Raw genomic sequence first — 21,729 nt, forward strand, 5'->3', positions numbered from 1 at the left:
CTGACCAGGGCCTGTAGGACTGACCAGGTACCAGGGCCTGTAGGACTGACCAGGTACCAGGGCCCGTAGGACTGACCAGGGCCCGTAGGACTGACCAGGTACCAGGGCCTGTATGTAGGACTGACCAGGTACCAGGGCCTGTAGGACTGACCATGTACCAGGGCCTGTAGGACTGACCAGGTACCAGGGCCTGTAGGACTGACCAGGTACCAGGGCCTGTAGGACTGACCAGGGCCTGTAGGACTGACCAGGGCCTGTAGGACTGACCAGGGCCCGTAGGACTGACCAGGGCCTGTAGGACTGACCAGGGCCTGTAGGACTGACCAGGTACCAGGGCCCGTAGGACTGACCAGGGCCCGTAGGACTGACCAGGTACCAGGGCCCGTAGGACTGACCAGGGCCCGTAGGACTGACCAGGGCCCGTAGGACTGACCAGGTACCAGGGCCCATAGGACTGACCAGGTACCAGGGCCTGTAGGACTGACCAGGGCCTGTAGAACTGACCAGGTACCAGGGCCCATAGGACTGACCAGGTACCAGGGCCCGTAGGACTGACCAGGGTCCATAGGACTGACCAGGGCCTGTAGGACTGACCAGGTACCAGGGCCTGTAGGACTGACCAGGGCCCGTAGGACTGACCAGGTACCAGGGCCCGTAGGACTGACCACGGCCCGTAGGACTGACCAGGTACCAGGGCCTGTATGTAGGACTGACCAGGTACCAGGGCCTGTATGTAGGACTGACCAGGTACCAGGGCCCGTAGGACTGACCAGGTACCAGGGCCTGTAGGACTGACCAGGTACCAGGGCCTGTATGTAGGACTGACCAGGTACCAGGGCCTGTAGGACTGACCATGTACCAGGGCCCATATGACTGACCAGGTACCAGAGCCCGTAGGATTGACCAGGTACCAGGGCCTGTAGGACTGACCAGGTACCAGGGCCTGTAGGACTGACCAGGTACCAGAGCCCGTAGGACTGACCAGGGCCTGTAGGACTGACCAGGGCCTGTAGGACTGACCAGGTACCAGGGCCCGTAGGACTGACCAGGTACCAGGGCCCGTAGGACTGACCAGGTACCAGGGCCCGTAGGACTGTGGTCTAATGTAGTGCACCATATAGATCCTTCAAACTCCACTCTGAGTGATTCCCCTCTAATCAGGGACTGAATTAGACCTGGGACACCAGGTGGGTGATTCCCCTCTAATCAGGGACTGAATTAGACCTGGGACACCAGGTGGGTGATTCCCCTCTAATCAGGGACTGAATTAGACCTGGGACACCAGGTGGGTGATTCCCCTCTAATCAGGGACTGAATTAGACCTGGGACACCAGGTGGGTGCAATTAAGTATGAAGTAGAACAGAAAACCAGCAGGCTGTGAACCTCGTAGGGTCAGAGTTGAATACCCCTGAAATAGAGAATAGGGTGTCGTTCAGGACACAGCCATGTCTCTGATTCATGATTATCATCACAATAATAACTGTCAGCTGCCTCAGGACTAAGTATCCTCAGGCACATTGCTGTGTGTGTGTGTGTGTGTGTGTGTGTGTGTGTGTGTGTGTGTGTGTGTGTGTGTGTGTGTGTGTGTGTGTGTGTGTGTGTGTGTGTGTGTGTGTGTGTGTGTGTGTGTGTGTGTGTGTGTGTGTGTGTGTGTGTGTACTCCCAGGTTGTGTGCATAAGAGGACTCCTACTCACACTCACCCCTCATGCATGCCAGCATACCATACTACCACCAGTGAAATGGTCACCTGCGGTCAAAGGGTACATCTGTCTCTCCTTTTGGCACAGCTGATCAATGTATTGTCTAATTAAAAGCAATAGAGCCCGAGGGGCTGTGATATATGGGGCGGCAGGGTAGCCTAGTGGTTAGAGTGTTGGACTAGGAACTGGATGTTTGCAAGTTCAAACCCCCGAGCTGACAAGGTTCTGCCCCTGAACAGGCAGTTAACCCGCTGTTCCTAGGCCGTCATTGAAAATAAGAATTTGTTCTTAAAACCTCTTAAGTCTACCCCCTCCTTTTTCGAACATTCTGTTAAAAATCGCGCAACTTTTCAGCGTCCTGCTACTCATGCCAGGAATATAGTATATGCATATGATTAGTATGTGTGGATAGAAAACACTCTGAAGTTTCTAAAACTGGTTAAATCACGGCTGTGACTATAACAGATTGTGTGTTTCATCGAAAAGCGCAAGAAAAACTGCTCTCTGAAAGCTAAAAATAATTTCCATGCGTCACTTTCATGGGTTGTTAAAAGGGCACAAAATTAATTATGGACCTGCATGCAATTCCTACAGATTCCACACGATGTCGCCATTGTCGTCATTTTCCAGGGACTTTTTTGTTGGTAAATCCAACTAACTGGATTCAATTTCTTCCGGTCTCCACCAGGATGTTTTGAATGTGCACATTGGCAGCCATTGATTTGAAGACGAGGAGCTATTGAATATACATCGCCCTGTAATCATTTTGATAGATTATAAACGTTTACTAATACCTAAAGTTGGATTACAAAAGTATTTCGAAGTGTTTTGTGAAAGTTTATCGTCAACTTTTTTAATTTAAAAAAATTACGCTGCGTTTTAAAACAATGTTTTTTTCTGAATCACACAGCTTCCATAGAAAGCTATTTTGGGTATATATGGACCGATTTAAACGAAAAAAAGACCCAATAGTGATGTTTATGGGGCATATAGGAGTGCCAAGAAAGAAGCTCGTCAAAGGTAATGAATGTTTTATATTTTATTTCTGCGTTTTGTGTAGCGCCGGCTAAGCTAAATCTTTGTTTACGTCGCATTCAGGCATTTTGGGGTGTTGCATGCTATCAGATAATAGCTTCTCATGCTTTCGCCGAAAAGCATTTTAAAAATCTGACTTGTTGGCTAGGTTCACAACGAGTGTAGCTTTAATTCAATACCCTGCATGTGCATTTTGATGAACGTTTGAGTTTTAACGAGTACATTTAGCATTTAGCGTAGCGCATTTGCATTTCCAGGTGTCTACTTGAGACATCTGCGTCTCAAGTAGGAGCAAGAAGTTTTAACTGACTTGTCTAGTTAAATAAAGGTCAAATTAAAAATTAAATATGGCCATGACTAAGGGCTGTTCTTAAAGTACGACGCAACGAGAAGTGCTTGCGTACAGCCCTTAGCTGGGGTATATTGGCCATATACCACAAACCCCTGTGGTTCCTTATTGCTATTATATACTGGTTACCAATGTAATTAGAGCAGAAAAAAAATGTTTTGTCATACCCATGGTATACCACGGCTGTCAGCCAATCAGCATTCAGGGCTCGAACCACCCATTTTTATAATACATTATATACAGATGTTGGATCTTAACTTGATCACTCTTTTGCCGCCGAGAATTTTCCTGCTGTATCATTAAATTGAAAAAAAATGAGTCTTGTGATTCTCTGAAAAAGAGCAGTTCTCTTTCTGACCATGTGGGGGCAGTCAAGTCACTAGGATCGGGGGGTTACTATCAAAATCATTTTCTCTCTCAAACGCAATAGACCTAGGCACTATCACTGCAACATTCAGATGGTCAGAAAGGGATCAACAATTGTAGTTTTGTTCAGCTTAATAACACAAGATAAATATTGGCCTCCACTATGGCTACGACATACAAGTGCCAAGTGTATCCTAATGTCAAAATGTAGTTCAATCGTGGCCTGGGCTGGTGTAGCGGTTAGGTCTGCTGGCAAATATGGACAGTCAAATATAGACAGGCAAATATGGACAGTCCAGGGATATTTAACCCCCGATCTTGATAAGGAATGACCATATCAGACACTGTTGGACAAAACAAATAGGAAACTAATAAAATAATAACACCAACATTAGTTTCCATTCATATAAAGTGTCAAAGTGCTTTATTTCTGTCGTTCAGAATTCTTGTCAAATAGATCCATCACCTGTAGTCTGTTCAAATAGGACTACGTTGTTCCGATTTACAATACCAATCAGAGGGCAAACACACTACCGGTCAAAAGGTTTAGAACACCTACTCATTCCAGGGTCTTTCTTTATTTTACTAGTTTCGACATTGTAGAATAATAACTAAAAATATATTTTATATTTGAGATTCTTTAAATAGCCACCCTTTTGTCTTGATGACAGCTTGGCACACTCTTGGCATTCTCTCAACCAAGTCACGTCATTCATCCGAACTTCCGAATACTGCCCCCTAGCCCTTAGAAGTTAAACTCTTTACAATGAAGATCTGTGAAGTTATTTGGATTTTTTACGATATTATCTTTGAAAGACAAGAGTCATGAAAAAGGGACGTTTCTTTTTTTTTTTTGCTGAGTTTATTTATACAAGTAAGATAATCAACTGCCTCGTTAAATAAAGGTATCAGTAAGGTCTAAAATAGTGAAGTTAGAACCCAACATTATAGAGATGATGACTTGGAATGAAATAATAAAGTCATCAAATAAAAAATATGTAATATAAACAACAACTGAAATATGTTTTATAAAAGTCATGTTGGTTAATAAGGACAGTTCACTACCATCATGGGACTTGTTTTAATCTGTGTAACATCATTCAACCCACATAATGCAGTGCATTTACTATTTTTTTTTCTCTCCAATTATTGCAATCGGAAACTATTTTTTAATAATCTTATTGAAACCAAAATCAAACCTCAAAAAGCACTAGTCGCTAGGGTAATGGACAAATGTGTCTACTGTACCACTGCAGACTCTGTCTCTCTTTTGTGGATATTTTATAGCGTTGCCAGTGGCATCAGTTGATGTTGTTATTGTTAGGTAACGTTAGTGCCTTAGTTCTGGTGAGTCAGTTCTCCTTTTGTTTGCAAATGTATAAAAAGAAAAAGAAAATTTAACTGAAATATCACATTTACATAAGTATTCAGACCCCTTTACTCAGAACTTTGTTGAAGCACCTTTGGCAGCGATTACAGCCTCAAGTCTTCTTGGGTATGACGCTACAAGCTTGGCACACCTGTATTTGGGAAGTTTCCCCATTCTTCTCTGCAGATCCTCTCAAGCTCTGTCAGGTTGGATGGGGAGCGTCGCTGCACAGCTATTTTCAGATCTCTCCGGAGATGTTCGATCGGGTTCAAGTCCGGGCTCTGGCTGGGCCACTCGAGGACATTCTGAGACTTGTCCCAAAGCCATTCCTGCGTTGTCTAGGCTGTGTGCTTAGGGTCGTTGTCCTGTTGGAAGGGAAACCTTCGGCCCAGTCTGAGGTCCTGACCACTCTGGTGCAGGTTTTCATCAAGGATCTCTCTGTACTTTGCTCCGTTCATGTTTCCCTCGATGGTGCCAGGTTTCCTCCAGACGTGACACCTGGCATTCAGGCTGAAGAGTTCAATCTTGGTTTCATCAGACCAGAGAATCTTGTTTCTGATGGTCTGAGTACTTTAAGTGCTTTTTGGCAAACTCCAAGTGGGCTGTCATGTGCCTTTTACTGAGGAGTGGCATCCGTCTGGCCACTCTACCATTAAGGCCTGATTTGTGTAATGCTACAGAGATGGTTGTCCTTCTGGAAGATTCGCCCATCTCCACAGAGGAACTCTGAAGCTCTGTCAGAGTGACCATCGGGTTCTTGGTCACCTCCCCCAAGGCCCTTCCACCCCGATTGTTCAGTTTAGCCAGACGGCCAGCTGTAGGAAGAGTGGTTCCAAAATTCTTCCATTTAAGAATGATGGAGGCCACTGTGTTCTTGGCTACCTTCAATGCTGCAAACATTTTTTGGCACACTTCCCCAGATCTGTGCTTCGTCACAATCCTGTCTCTGAGCTCTACGGACAATTCCTTCGACCTCATGGCTTGGTTTTGCTCTGACATACACTGTCAACTCTGGGACCTTATATAGACAGGTGTGTGCCTTTCCAAATCATGTCCAATCAATTGAATGTACCACAGGTGGACTCCAATCAAGTTGTAGAAACATCTCAAAGATGATCAATGGAAACAGGATGCACCTGAACTCAATTTCAAGTCTCATAGCAAAGGGTCTGAATACTTATGTAAATAAAGTATTTCTGCAAAAAAATGTCTAAACCTGTTTTCTCTTTTTCATTATGGGGTATTGTGATGTCATTATGGGGTATTGTGATGTCATTATGGGGTATTGTGATGTCATTATGGGGTATTGTGATGTCATTATGGGGTATTGTGATGTCATTATGGGCTATTGTGATGTCATTATGGGCTATTGTGATGTCATTATGGGGTATTGTGATGTCATTATGGGGTATTGTGATGTCATTATGGGCTATTGTGTGTAGATTGATGAGGAAAACATCTAATTTAATTAATTTTAGAGTAAAGGTGTAACGTAACAAAATGTTTAAAAAGTCAAGGGGTCTGAATACTTACCGAGTGCACCGTATGTATAGAGCAGGTTGAGTCAGACAGATAAAAGTTTTGGGGGCTTCAGTTACCGTGGTACCAGTTCACTGGCAGGGAAACATAACGCTTCAATGTTCTCCCCGTAGTGTTACCTCTCTGGCTCCGTTTCAAATGGCATGATATTCCCTATGTAGTGCATTTCTTTGGACCAGAACTCTATGGGACTCCCTTATGTACCCTGGTCTAAAGCTAGGGCTCTATATACAGATGTAGGATCTTAATTTGAGCCCGTTTGCAACAGCTGGAAAATAATCCTTCAGCAATAGGATATGTGAATTATAACTTGGATTATAGGGGTGTGTGTGTGTGTGTGTGTGTGTGTGTGTGTGTGTGTGTACTCCCAGGTTGTGTGCATAAGAGGACTCCTACTCACACTCACCCCTCATGCATGCCAGCATACCATACTACCACCAGTGAAATGGTCACCTGCGGTCAAAGGGTACATCTGTCTCTCCTTTTGGCACAGCTGATCAATGTATTGTCTAATTAAAAGCAATAGAGCCCGAGGGGCTGTGATATATGGGGCGGCAGGGTAGCCTAGTGGTTAGAGTGTTGGACTAGGAACTGGATGTTTGCAAGTTCAAACCCCCGAGCTGACAAGGTTCTGCCCCTGAACAGGCAGTTAACCCGCTGTTCCTAGGCCGTCATTGAAAATAAGAATTTGTTCTTAAAACCTCTTAAGTCTACCCCCTCCTTTTTCGAACATTCTGTTAAAAATCGCGCAACTTTTCAGCGTCCTGCTACTCATGCCAGGAATATAGTATATGCATATGATTAGTATGTGTGGATAGAAAACACTCTGAAGTTTCTAAAACTGGTTAAATCACGGCTGTGACTATAACAGATTGTGTGTTTCATCGAAAAGCGCAAGAAAAACTGCTCTCTGAAAGCTAAAAATAATTTCCATGCGTCACTTTCATGGGTTGTTAAAAGGGCACAAAATTAATTATGGACCTGCATGCAATTCCTACAGATTCCACACGATGTCGCCATTGTCGTCATTTTCCAGGGACTTTTTTGTTGGTAAATCCAACTAACTGGATTCAATTTCTTCCGGTCTCCACCAGGATGTTTTGAATGTGCACATTGGCAGCCATTGATTTGAAGACGAGGAGCTATTGAATATACATCGCCCTGTAATCATTTTGATAGATTATAAACGTTTACTAATACCTAAAGTTGGATTACAAAAGTATTTCGAAGTGTTTTGTGAAAGTTTATCGTCAACTTTTTTAATTTAAAAAAATTACGCTGCGTTTTAAAACAATGTTTTTTTCTGAATCACACAGCTTCCATAGAAAGCTATTTTGGGTATATATGGACCGATTTAAACGAAAAAAAGACCCAATAGTGATGTTTATGGGGCATATAGGAGTGCCAAGAAAGAAGCTCGTCAAAGGTAATGAATGTTTTATATTTTATTTCTGCGTTTTGTGTAGCGCCGGCTAAGCTAAATCTTTGTTTACGTCGCATTCAGGCATTTTGGGGTGTTGCATGCTATCAGATAATAGCTTCTCATGCTTTCGCCGAAAAGCATTTTAAAAATCTGACTTGTTGGCTAGGTTCACAACGAGTGTAGCTTTAATTCAATACCCTGCATGTGCATTTTGATGAACGTTTGAGTTTTAACGAGTACATTTAGCATTTAGCGTAGCGCATTTGCATTTCCAGGTGTCTACTTGAGACATCTGCGTCTCAAGTAGGAGCAAGAAGTTTTAACTGACTTGTCTAGTTAAATAAAGGTCAAATTAAAAATTAAATATGGCCATGACTAAGGGCTGTTCTTAAAGTACGACGCAACGAGAAGTGCTTGCGTACAGCCCTTAGCTGGGGTATATTGGCCATATACCACAAACCCCTGTGGTTCCTTATTGCTATTATATACTGGTTACCAATGTAATTAGAGCAGAAAAAAAATGTTTTGTCATACCCATGGTATACCACGGCTGTCAGCCAATCAGCATTCAGGGCTCGAACCACCCATTTTTATAATACATTATATACAGATGTTGGATCTTAACTTGATCACTCTTTTGCCGCCGAGAATTTTCCTGCTGTATCATTAAATTGAAAAAAAATGAGTCTTGTGATTCTCTGAAAAAGAGCAGTTCTCTTTCTGACCATGTGGGGGCAGTCAAGTCACTAGGATCGGGGGGTTACTATCAAAATCATTTTCTCTCTCAAACGCAATAGACCTAGGCACTATCACTGCAACATTCAGATGGTCAGAAAGGGATCAACAATTGTAGTTTTGTTCAGCTTAATAACACAAGATAAATATTGGCCTCCACTATGGCTACGACATACAAGTGCCAAGTGTATCCTAATGTCAAAATGTAGTTCAATCGTGGCCTGGGCTGGTGTAGCGGTTAGGTCTGCTGGCAAATATGGACAGTCAAATATAGACAGGCAAATATGGACAGTCCAGGGATATTTAACCCCCGATCTTGATAAGGAATGACCATATCAGACACTGTTGGACAAAACAAATAGGAAACTAATAAAATAATAACACCAACATTAGTTTCCATTCATATAAAGTGTCAAAGTGCTTTATTTCTGTCGTTCAGAATTCTTGTCAAATAGATCCATCACCTGTAGTCTGTTCAAATAGGACTACGTTGTTCCGATTTACAATACCAATCAGAGGGCAAACACACTACCGGTCAAAAGGTTTAGAACACCTACTCATTCCAGGGTCTTTCTTTATTTTACTAGTTTCGACATTGTAGAATAATAACTAAAAATATATTTTATATTTGAGATTCTTTAAATAGCCACCCTTTTGTCTTGATGACAGCTTGGCACACTCTTGGCATTCTCTCAACCAAGTCACGTCATTCATCCGAACTTCCGAATACTGCCCCCTAGCCCTTAGAAGTTAAACTCTTTACAATGAAGATCTGTGAAGTTATTTGGATTTTTTACGATATTATCTTTGAAAGACAAGAGTCATGAAAAAGGGACGTTTCTTTTTTTTTTTGCTGAGTTTATTTATACAAGTAAGATAATCAACTGCCTCGTTAAATAAAGGTATCAGTAAGGTCTAAAATAGTGAAGTTAGAACCCAACATTATAGAGATGATGACTTGGAATGAAATAATAAAGTCATCAAATAAAAAATATGTAATATAAACAACAACTGAAATATGTTTTATAAAAGTCATGTTGGTTAATAAGGACAGTTCACTACCATCATGGGACTTGTTTTAATCTGTGTAACATCATTCAACCCACATAATGCAGTGCATTTACTATTTTTTTTTCTCTCCAATTATTGCAATCGGAAACTATTTTTTAATAATCTTATTGAAACCAAAATCAAACCTCAAAAAGCACTAGTCGCTAGGGTAATGGACAAATGTGTCTACTGTACCACTGCAGACTCTGTCTCTCTTTTGTGGATATTTTATAGCGTTGCCAGTGGCATCAGTTGATGTTGTTATTGTTAGGTAACGTTAGTGCCTTAGTTCTGGTGAGTCAGTTCTCCTTTTGTTTGCAAATGTATAAAAAGAAAAAGAAAATTTAACTGAAATATCACATTTACATAAGTATTCAGACCCCTTTACTCAGAACTTTGTTGAAGCACCTTTGGCAGCGATTACAGCCTCAAGTCTTCTTGGGTATGACGCTACAAGCTTGGCACACCTGTATTTGGGAAGTTTCCCCATTCTTCTCTGCAGATCCTCTCAAGCTCTGTCAGGTTGGATGGGGAGCGTCGCTGCACAGCTATTTTCAGATCTCTCCGGAGATGTTCGATCGGGTTCAAGTCCGGGCTCTGGCTGGGCCACTCGAGGACATTCTGAGACTTGTCCCAAAGCCATTCCTGCGTTGTCTAGGCTGTGTGCTTAGGGTCGTTGTCCTGTTGGAAGGGAAACCTTCGGCCCAGTCTGAGGTCCTGACCACTCTGGTGCAGGTTTTCATCAAGGATCTCTCTGTACTTTGCTCCGTTCATGTTTCCCTCGATGGTGCCAGGTTTCCTCCAGACGTGACACCTGGCATTCAGGCTGAAGAGTTCAATCTTGGTTTCATCAGACCAGAGAATCTTGTTTCTGATGGTCTGAGTACTTTAAGTGCTTTTTGGCAAACTCCAAGTGGGCTGTCATGTGCCTTTTACTGAGGAGTGGCATCCGTCTGGCCACTCTACCATTAAGGCCTGATTTGTGTAATGCTACAGAGATGGTTGTCCTTCTGGAAGATTCGCCCATCTCCACAGAGGAACTCTGAAGCTCTGTCAGAGTGACCATCGGGTTCTTGGTCACCTCCCCCAAGGCCCTTCCACCCCGATTGTTCAGTTTAGCCAGACGGCCAGCTGTAGGAAGAGTGGTTCCAAAATTCTTCCATTTAAGAATGATGGAGGCCACTGTGTTCTTGGCTACCTTCAATGCTGCAAACATTTTTTGGCACACTTCCCCAGATCTGTGCTTCGTCACAATCCTGTCTCTGAGCTCTACGGACAATTCCTTCGACCTCATGGCTTGGTTTTGCTCTGACATACACTGTCAACTCTGGGACCTTATATAGACAGGTGTGTGCCTTTCCAAATCATGTCCAATCAATTGAATGTACCACAGGTGGACTCCAATCAAGTTGTAGAAACATCTCAAAGATGATCAATGGAAACAGGATGCACCTGAACTCAATTTCAAGTCTCATAGCAAAGGGTCTGAATACTTATGTAAATAAAGTATTTCTGCAAAAAAATGTCTAAACCTGTTTTCTCTTTTTCATTATGGGGTATTGTGATGTCATTATGGGGTATTGTGATGTCATTATGGGGTATTGTGATGTCATTATGGGGTATTGTGATGTCATTATGGGGTATTGTGATGTCATTATGGGCTATTGTGATGTCATTATGGGCTATTGTGATGTCATTATGGGGTATTGTGATGTCATTATGGGGTATTGTGATGTCATTATGGGCTATTGTGTGTAGATTGATGAGGAAAACATCTAATTTAATTAATTTTAGAGTAAAGGTGTAACGTAACAAAATGTTTAAAAAGTCAAGGGGTCTGAATACTTACCGAGTGCACCGTATGTATAGAGCAGGTTGAGTCAGACAGATAAAAGTTTTGGGGGCTTCAGTTACCGTGGTACCAGTTCACTGGCAGGGAAACATAACGCTTCAATGTTCTCCCCGTAGTGTTACCTCTCTGGCTCCGTTTCAAATGGCATGATATTCCCTATGTAGTGCATTTCTTTGGACCAGAACTCTATGGGACTCCCTTATGTACCCTGGTCTAAAGCTAGGGCTCTATATACAGATGTAGGATCTTAATTTGAGCCCGTTTGCAACAGCTGGAAAATAATCCTTCAGCAATAGGATATGTGAATTATAACTTGGATTATAATTAATGGAAATTTTTAAGTGGAAATTACCGACTTTAAGACGCCTTTTTAAACCTACAAATGTTATTTTCCTGCAGTTCTCAGCAACAAAATAATGATCAAATTAAGATCCTAGGCAATGCAGATTCTGTTCAGAACAGATGTGGTTTATGAATAGTCATTAACCAGGAGAATCTAGTCTAATAGGTGCTGTATTTGATCTCTCTGATCACGATCCCAACATGTGGTAGATTGGTAATGGGAAATGACTCAATCACCTTCTGCACCATGGGTATGGACAGGCACGGATACTAGACGGAGATGGATCGTCTAAAGTTCAATCTACATAGGAGGGAATAGAGTGGAGAGAACACAGGACAGTCTGTTGTTTGTCTATAGGACATCACGTGGTCTGGATGGACTAAGGCCTGTTGTTTGTCTATAGGACATCATGTGGTCTGGATGGACTAAGACCTGTTGTTGTCATGTTGTTGTCATGTTGTTTGTCTATAGGACATCACGTGGTCTGGATGGACTAAGACCTGTTGTTTGTCTATAGGACATCATGTGGTCTGGATGGACTAAGACCTGTTATAGCCTGTTGTTGTCATGTTGTTTGTCTATAGGACATCATGTCCATCCAGACCACGTGATGTCCTATAGACAAACAACATGACAACATCAGGCTATAACAGGTCTTAGTCCATCCAGACCACATTATGTCCTATAGACAAACAACAGGCCTTAGTCCATCCAGACCACATGATGTCCTATAGACAAACAACAGGTCTTAGTCCATCCAGACCACATTATGTCCTATAGACAAACAACAGGTCTTAGTCCATCCAGACCACATGATGTCCTATAGACAAACAACAGGCCTTAGTCCATCCAGACCACATAATGTCCTATAGACAAACAACATGACAACAACAGGCTATAACAGGTCTTAGTCCACCTAGACCACATGATGTCCTATAGACAAACAACAGGTCTTAGTCCATCCAGACCACATGATGTCCTATAGACAAACAACAGGTCTTAGTCCATCCAGACCACATGATGTCCTATAGACAAACAACATGACAACAACAGGCTATAACAGGTCTTAGTCCATCCAGACCACATGATGTCCTATAGACAAACAACATGACAACATCAGGCTATAACAGGTCTTAGTCCATCCAGACCACATGATGTCCTATAGACAAACAACATGACAACATCAGGCTATAACAGGTCTTAGTCCATCCAGACCACATGATGTCCTATAGACAAACAACAGGCCTTAGTCCATCCAGACCACATGATGTCCTATAGACAAACAACATGACAACAACATGACAACAACAGGCTATAACAGGTCTTAGTCCATCCAGACCAGACCAGACTAAGACCTGTTATAGCCTGATGTTGTCATGTTGTTGTCATGTTGTTTGTCCTCTTTGAGAGGGCCAGGCCTGTTCCAACTTCCAACTGCATTTAGTTTGATATGATAAGCAAATCATCAATCACATTGCGTTCTGCTGAACTTGTAACTGTGTCATTACCAGTCACTTCCCCAAATAATGACATCCTTCCCCCTTCCTATCTGGGGGCTTCACCCTTTTGCCCTTCCTTGCTATCTCTTTCTGCTTTCCCCTTAAACTATCCCCTCTGTCTCTACTTTATCTATCACGGACTTCCCCTCTGCTCTCTGTCTCTACTTTATCTATCACGGACTTCCCCTCTGCTCTCTGTCTCTACTTTATCTATCACGGACTTCCCCTCTGCTCTCTGTCTCTACTTTATCTATCATGGACTTCTCCTCTGCTCTCTGTCTCTACTTTATCTATCACGGACTTCTCCTCTGCTCTCTGTCTCTACTTTATCTATCATGGACTTCTCCTCTGGACTTCTCCTCTGCTCCCTGTCTCTACTTTATCTATCATGGACTTCTCCTCTGCTCCCTGTCTCTACTTTATCTATCATGGACTTCTCCTCTGCTCTCTGTCTCTACTTTATCTATCACGGACTTCCCCTCTGCTCTCTGTCTCTACTTTATCTATCACGGACTTCCCCTCTGCTCTCTGTCTCTACTTTATCTATCACGGACTTCTCCTCTGCTCTCTGTCTCTACTTTATCTATCACGGACTTCTCCTCTGCTCTCTGTCTCTACTTTATCTATCACGGACTTCTCCTCTGCTCTCTGTCTCTACTTTATCTATCATGGACTTCTCCTCTGCTCTCTGTCTCTACTTTATCTATCATGGACTTCTCCTCTGCTCTCTGTCTCTACTTTATCTATCACGGACTTCTCCTCTGCTCTCTGTCTCTACTTTATCTATCACGGACTTCTCCTCTGCTCCCTGTCTCTACTTTATCTATCATCGACTTCTCCTCTGCTCTCTGTCTCTCTTTTTCTTTCTCGCCCTCCCAATCTCTACCCCTCCTTTCTCCCCCCCCCCCTCTCCCCACAATCCACCCCTCTCCACCTCCCACTCTCTCTCTTTCTCTCTCATCCCATCCCCCTCTGTCTCGCCCTCCCTCCCCTGTCCCTACACCCTCTCTCCACCCCTCCTACTCTCCCTCCCCTCTCTATGTCCCTCCCCTTTCTCTCTACCCCTCCTACTCTCCCTCCCCTCTCTCTGTCCCTCCCTTTTCTCTCTACCCCTCCTACTCCCCCTCCCCTCTCTCTGTCCCTCCCTTTTCTCTCTACCCCTCCTACTCTCCCTCCCCTCTCTATGTCCCTCCCTTTTCTCTCTACCCCTCCTACTCTCTGTCCCTCCCTTTTCTCTCTACCCCTGCTACTCTCCCTCCCCTCTCTCTGTCCCTCCCTTTTCTCTCTACCCCTCCTACTCCCTCTCTCCCCCTCCCTCCTCTCTCAACCCCTTATACTCTCTGTCCCTCCCCCTCTCCCTCCTCCCAGGACCTGGATAAGACCCAGGCAGAGATTATGCGTCACCACACCAGTATCAGTGAGCTGAAGAGAAGCTTCATGGAGTCTGTTCCGGAGCCGCGGCAGAGCGAGTGGGACAAACGCCTGTCCACCCACTCACCCTTCCGCACGGCCAGCATCAACGGACAGCTGCAGCCAGGCACTGACAGGGTGAGTCAAAACCAACACAACTAAAAATTGAAGTCAATAGTGCCAAAATGGGTGACCTGGCTAGTGTACCAATGAGTTTACTAGTTAAATTGCCAGGGTTAAGGGCTCTAAGGCCCTTCTAGAGATGATTATATTCCCATAGAGTCAACAGGACAACAGAACAAGCAGTCTTGGTACAGAACAGAGAGACATAGTAGCCCATGGTACTCAGAGAGACAGAGGGGTCTTTATTCTCTCTAGCCCCACTTGTAGCACCACCAGGATTCCTGACAACAATAGGATGTTTTGAAGTGAAAGATGGTACTTTTGACTCGACTTTTTGCATTTGCTGGCACAAGTTTACCGACAAGGAGGTTCTGTTCATGTGTTGACTTTCTTTGAGCAAATGTTATTGCTTTGATATTTTCTAATTGTTACTTTGGATTGCACATTAGTCCCAGTAGGGTTTTACTGTGGTCTTTTCTCACGTCATTCAGTTGTTGTTTTTGACACAAGTCAATGTCTAATCACTAGTCTAGAGGATGCAATCATCTCAGTTTCAGTTTTTGACACAAGTCAATGTCCAGTTTCTAGAGAATGGCAGTCAAATTACCCACTTTACAGGGCTGCTGTGCTGTGTTCATTTGAAATACGTCTTATATTTAGTTTCCTCATACTTGGTAGAGAGATATAGAGGATTTTTCATTCCCTAAGGATATACTGTGTACAAGGGTCATAGTCAGTAGAAATGAACGTTTCAGTTTCATCAAGTGTTCATCAGTTTCTCTGTGTTTGTGGAGCTCAGTGCGTACAGTGGACGGAGTGGAGACTCTTGGAGTCTCTTTCCCTGTGTATATTCATGTGTGTGTGTGTGGTGTGTGTGTGTGGTGTGTGTGTGTGTGTGTGTGTGTGTGTGTGTGTGTGTGTGTGTGTGTGTGTGTGTGTGTGTGTGTGTGTGTGTGTGTGTGTGTGTGTGTGTGTGTGTGTGTGTGTGTGTGTGTGTGTGTGTGTGTGCGCAGGTGAGGACGGCCTCCCTATCACCTGCATACAGAATAGTTGGTGGCGTATCAGAGATAAAGGTACTCCAATTCAGTCCTTACTGGCCGTACAGGGGCTGGGATATGTTGGGTTTGGCTGAGCTGGGTAGGGCTGAGCTGGGTAGGGCTGAGCCGGGATGGGCTGAGCCGGGATGGGCTGAGCTGGGTTGGGCTGAGCTGGGTTGGGCTGAGCTGGGTTGGGCTGAGCTGGGTTGGGCTGAGCTGGACTGAGCTGGGTTGGGCTGAGCTGGGTTGGGCTGAGCCGGGATGGGCTGAGCTGGGTTGGGCTGAGCTGGGTTGGGCTGAGCTGGGTTGGGCTGAGCTAGGTTGGCCTGAGCTGGGTTGGCCTGAGCTGGGTAGGGCTAAGCCGGGATGGGCTGAGCTGGGTTGGGCTGAGCTGGGTTGGGCTGAGCTAGGTTGGCCTGAGCTGGGTTGGCCTGAGCTAGGTTGGGCTGAGCTAGGTTGGGCTGAGCTGGGTTGGGCTGAGCTGGGTTGGGCTGAGCTGGGTTGGCCTGAGTTGGGTTGGGCTGAGCTGGGTTGGCCTGAGCTGGGTAGGGCTGAGCTGGGTTTGGCTGAGCTGGGTTGGGCTGAGCTGGGTTGGGCTGAGCTGGGTTGGGCTGAGCTGGGTTGGGCTGAGCCGGGATGGGCTGAGCTGGGTTGGGCTGAGCTGGGTTGGGCTGAGCTAGGTTGGCCTGAGCTGGGTTGGCCTGAGCTAGGTTGGGCTGAGCTGGGTTGGGCTGAGCTGGGTTGGGCTGAGCTGGGTTGGGCTGAGCTGGGTTGGGCTGAGCTGGGCTGGACTGGGTTGGGCTGAGCTGGGTTGGGTTGGGCTGAGCTGGACTGAGCTGGGTTGGGCTGAGCTGGGTTGGGCTGAGCTGGGTTGAGCTGAGCTGGGTTGGGCTGAGCTGGGTTGGGCTGAGCTAGGTTGGGCTGAGCTAGGTTGGGCTGAGCTAGGTTGGGCTGAGCTAGGTTGGGTTGAGCTGGGTTGGGCTGGGCTGAGCTGTACTGAGCTGGGTTGGGCTGAGCTGGGTTGGGCTGAGCTGGGTTGAGCTGAGCTGGGTTGGGCTGAGCTGGGCTGGGTTGGGCTGAGCTGGGTTAGGTTGGGCTGGGTTGGGTTGGGCTGAGCTGGGTTGGGTTGGGCTGAGCTGGGTTAGGTTGGGCTGGGTTGGGTTGGGCTGAGCTGGGTTGGGTTGGGCTGGGCTGCAGTAAGAGAACGTTGGCTGGCGGTTCTTTACCAGCTAACAATAAAGAACAGACCATGTTGTGTATGGCAGCTTTATGGACGCTGTGCATGGCTGCTGTATGGAGTCTGTGTGGCTGTGACCTTAAGCAAGGCAAGAGAATCAGCTGTCTATCTTCACCCACAGGACTGTATTTTCTCGCCCCCGCCCCCCGGCCCCGCCCCCACCCCCCGGCCCCGCCCCCGCAGCCGCTGCGACTACCTTTATAGGTGTCTACTTCAAAGCCACAGACCCTAATCTTTCCCAAACCCCGCCCCCTCACCACTGCCCCGCTCCATGATTGGCTGCTGCCAGCTTTGTCTTCCTGCTTTGATCTGCCAATCAAATCGCATGGCTGGGTTTGACCCGATAGTAGTGAAGCTGCATGACTCTGTGATGATGATGATGATGGTGGTGTCTGACGTAGTGATAAGAGACTGAAGAACAAAAACAAAAAACGCAAACAAGCAAAAAACAAACAGCGACAACAACAACAACAGAACTGACCCCCTCCTCCTCCTCCTCATTTCATTGTCTCTCCTCCACCCTGACCTGTATCCCTCCCTCACTGGTTGTTTCATGTTTTCTCTGTCTCCTCCCTCGATCTCTCTCTCCCCCCTCATATGTGTCATCTCTTCATTTCCTCCTCCCATTCCTCCTCCTCTTCTTTCTATTCCTTTTCCTCTTCCTCCACTTCTTTCTCTTCCTCCTCCTCCTCTTCTTCCTCTTCCTCTCCCCCTCTTCCTCCTCCTCCTCCTCCTCCTCTTCTTCCTCCTCCTCTTCTTCCTCACCCTCCTCCTCCTCTTCCTCCTCCTCTTCCTATCCCTCCTCTCCCTCCTCTTCCTCCTCCTCCTCTTCATCCTCTCCCTCCTCTTCCTCCTCTTCCTCCTCCTCTTCTTCCTTTCCCTCTGCTTCCTCCTCCTCTACTCCCTCTCCCTCCTCTTCTTCCTCTCCCTCCTCCTCCTCCTCTTCTTCCTCTCCCTCCTCCTCTTCCTCCTCCTTCTCTTCTTCCTCTCCCTCCTCCTCCTCTCCCTCCTCTTCTTCCTCTCCATCCTCCTCTCCCTCCTCTTGCTCCTCCTCCTCTTCTTCATGTTCTTCTTCCTCATCCTCATCTTTCCCCTTCTCCTGCCCTGCCTCATAGTCATATCCACTCCCTCCTCCTCCTCCGTATCCTCCACCTCCTCCTCCACCGCCACACCCTTCTCCTGAGGAGGATCCGGAGACCCAGAGAGGTGTTTGGGCCTTGGGTCACCGAACCTCACCGCTCCCCTCCCTTCGCTCCTCAACTGCCATGGGGCTGAAAATACAGTTTTACTCCCAGACTTGAAGCTGCCTCCAGCTACCTGGGTATTCTGCCTAGCCCAGACCCTTCTCATGTCCTGTCTATGTACCTGAAGACTCTTGCAGTATAATAAGCACTCCCATCAGAACATTGCTAAACTTTTACCACCCCCAAAAAACTTTTCTTAACTTTCAATCTGTATTGAGTGTGGTCATGTTTATACGATAGGCCTCTGAATGGAGATGATCTTTAACAGGTTTTTGTCTAAAAGATCACTGAAAAAATACACCGTTCTAGAATAATGCACTAGTCTGGTGATTTGACAAGCAGTCTTGTCTTCATGAACACCTTACCAACAAATCCCCAAAATCTCGATAGACCTCAATGCATTTGATAAGCTCATCACTTTAAGGCAGGCTTGTTGACTGACTGACTATATGAGATTCAGTGAGGAGTAGATCACACTGTGATCTAGCCAAACTGCACCAAGCCAGTTTCTATGGTGGTTCTCCCCTAACTGTGTCTGATCCAAGACGTTGCACTGCCAAACAAACAGTTTGCACTAGCTAGCATTTTACCTACCAGAGAATGCCTTTATCCAATCTAACCCCAGCCATCCAATCTAACCCCAGCCATTCAATCTAAACCCAGCCATTCAATCTAACCCCAGCCACTCAATCTAACCCCAGCCACTCAATCTAACCCCAGCCACTCAATCTAACCCCAGCCATTCAATCTAACCCCAGACACTCTATCTAAACCCAGCCATTCAATCTAACCCCAGCCACTCAATCTAACCCCAGCCACTCAATCTAACCCCAGCCACTCAATCTAACCCCAGCCATTCAATCTAACCCCAGACACTCTATCTAACACCAGCCATTCAATCTAACCCCAGCCATTCCATCTAACCCCAGCCATTCCATCTAACCCCAGCCACCCAATCTAACCCCAGCCATTCAATCTAACCCCAGCCATTCCATCTAACCCCAGCCACCCAATCTAACCCCAGCCACTCAATCTAACCCCAGCCATTCAATCTAACCCCAGCCACCCAATCTAACCCCAGCCACCCAATCTAACCCCAGCCATTCCATCTAACCCCAGCCACCCAATCTAACCCCAGCATGGAGGAGCAAAGCCCCGTAAAATCTCTCCAGCCCCAGAACTGCTGCTGCCACCACTGCCCTGGAGGTTGGTCCGGCCTGGTCAGACCACCCTGGACCCTGACCCTCATTGCCTAGAGCCGGATATCCTGAGTCAGGCTGAAGCTCAGTGATGGGACCTACCACTCACTACTATCAAAGGTCACTCACTACTGCCACCACTGCCTCCCCTTCTGCCCTCACTTCAACAGTAGATCATTTCATTACAGCATCACATACCACCACTCTCCTGCTCCTGCCTCTCCCTCCTCCCCCATCCCATCCCTTCCCCCTCCTCCCCCATCCCTCCTCCACCTCCCTCCCCTTGTCCCCCCATCCCTCCTCCCCATCCCTCCTCCACCTCCCTCCCCTTGTTCCCCCTCCTCCATCTCCCTCCCCTTGTCCCCCCGTCCCTTCCCCTCCTCCACCTCCCTCCCCTTGTCTCCCCTCCTCCACCTCCCTCCCCTTGTCCCCCCTCCTCCACCTCCCTCCCCTTGTCCCCTCTCCTCCACCTCCCTCCCCTTGTCTCCCCATCCCTTCCCCTCCTCCACCTCCCTCCCCTTGTCCCCCCGTCCCTTCCCCTCCTCCACCTCCCTCCCCTTGTCCCCCCGTCCCTTCCACTCCTCCACCTCCCTCCCCTTGTCTCCCCATCCCTTCCCCTCCTCCACCTCCCTCCCCTCGTCTCCCCGTCCCTTCCCCTCCTCCACCTCCCTCCCCTTGTCCCCCCGTCCCTTCCCCTCCTCCACCTCCCTCCCCTTGTCCCCCGTCCCTTCGCCTCCTCCACCTCCCTCCCCTTGTCCCCCCGTCCCTTCCCCTCCTCCACCTCCCTCACCTTGTCCCCCCGTCCCTTCCCCTCCTCCACCTCCCTCCCCTTGTCCCCCCGTCCCTTCCCCTCCTCCACCTCCCTCCCCTTGTCCCCCCGTCCCTTCCCCTCCTCCACCTCCCTCCCCTTGTCGTCCCGTCCCTTCCCCTCCTCCACCTCCCTCCCCTTGTCCCCCTGTCCCTTCCCCTCCTCCACTTCCCTCCCCTTGTCTCCCCTCCTCCACCTCCCTCCCCTTGTCCCATCCCTTCCCCTCCTCCCCCCCCTCCCCTTGTCCCCCCGTTCCGTCCCCTCCTCCAACTCCCTCCCCTTGTCCCCCCTTCCCCTCCTCCACCTCCCTCCCCTTGTCTCCCTGTCCCTTCCCCTCCTCCACCTCCCTCCCCTTGTCTCCCTGTCCCTTCCCCTCCTCCACCTCCCTCCCCTTGTCTCCCTGTCCCTTCCCCTCCTCCACCTCCCTCCCCTTGTCCCCCCTTCCCCTCCTCCACCTCCCTCCCCTTGTCTCCCTGTCCCTTCCCCTCCTCCACCTCCCTCCCCTTGTCTCCCTGTCCCTTCCCCTCCTCCACCTCCCTCCCCTTGTCTCCCTGTCCCTTCCCCTCCTCCACCTCCCTCCCCTTGTCCCCCCTTCCCCTCCTCCACCTGCCTCCCCTTGTCCCCCGTCCCTTCCCCTCCTCCACCTCCCTCCCCTTGTCCCACCTCCTCCACCTCCCTCCCCTTGTCTCCCCTCCCCCACCTCCCTCCCCTTGTCCCATCCCTTCCCCTCCTCCATCTCCCTCCCCTTGTCTCCCCTCCTCCACCTCCCTCCCCTTGTCCCATCCCTTCCCCTCCTCCACCGCCCTCCCCTTGTCCCCCCGTTCCGTCCCCTCCTCCAACTCCCTCCCCTTGTCCCCCCTTCCCCTCCTCCACCTCCCTCCCCTTGTCTCCCTGTCCCTTCCCCTCCTCCACATCCCTCCCCTTGTCTCCCTGTCCCTTCCCCTCCTCCACCTCCCTCCCCTTGTCTCCCTGTCCCTTCCCCTCCTCCACCTCCCTCCCCTTGTCTCCCTGTCCCTTCCCCTCCTCCACCTCCCTCCCCTTGTCCCCCCTTCCCCTCCTCCACCTCCCTCCCCTTGTCTCCCTGTCCCTTCCCCTCCTCCACCTCCCTCCCCTTGTCCCCCCTTCCCCTCCTCCACCTGCCTCCCCTTGTCCCCCCGTCCCCCCGTCCCTTCCCCTCCTCCACCTCCATCCCCTTGTCTCCCCTCCTCCACCTCCCTCCCCTTGTCCCATCCCTTCCCCTCCTCCACCTCCCTCCCCTTGTCTCCCCTCCTCCACCTCCCTCCCCTTGTCCCATCCCTTCCCCTCCTCCACCTCCCTCCCCTTGTCCCCCCGTTCCGTCCCCTCCTCCAACTCCCTCCCCTTGTCCCCCCTTCCCCTCCTCCACCTCCCTCCCCTTGTCTCCCTGTCCC

At 47.9% G+C, this 21,729-nt stretch overlaps 1 protein-coding gene across 2 annotated transcripts in view; it reads left to right on the top strand.

Moving 5' to 3' along the window:
• LOC139391632 (protein 4.1-like) overlaps positions 1 to 21,729 on the top strand; it is a 113,991-nt gene that overhangs the window by 66,428 nt on the left and 25,834 nt on the right. For both annotated transcript variants that reach the window (XM_071139017.1, XM_071139018.1), the window contains exon 16: positions 14,631 to 14,810. In XM_071139017.1, coding sequence (XP_070995118.1) covers positions 14,631 to 14,810 — 180 coding nt within the window. The remainder of the gene's footprint in view (positions 1 to 14,630; positions 14,811 to 21,729) is intronic.

This window comes from Oncorhynchus clarkii, chromosome 32 (assembly GCF_045791955.1).
Source record: "Oncorhynchus clarkii lewisi isolate Uvic-CL-2024 chromosome 32, UVic_Ocla_1.0, whole genome shotgun sequence".
Classification (NCBI taxonomy): Eukaryota; Metazoa; Chordata; class Actinopteri; order Salmoniformes; family Salmonidae; genus Oncorhynchus; species Oncorhynchus clarkii.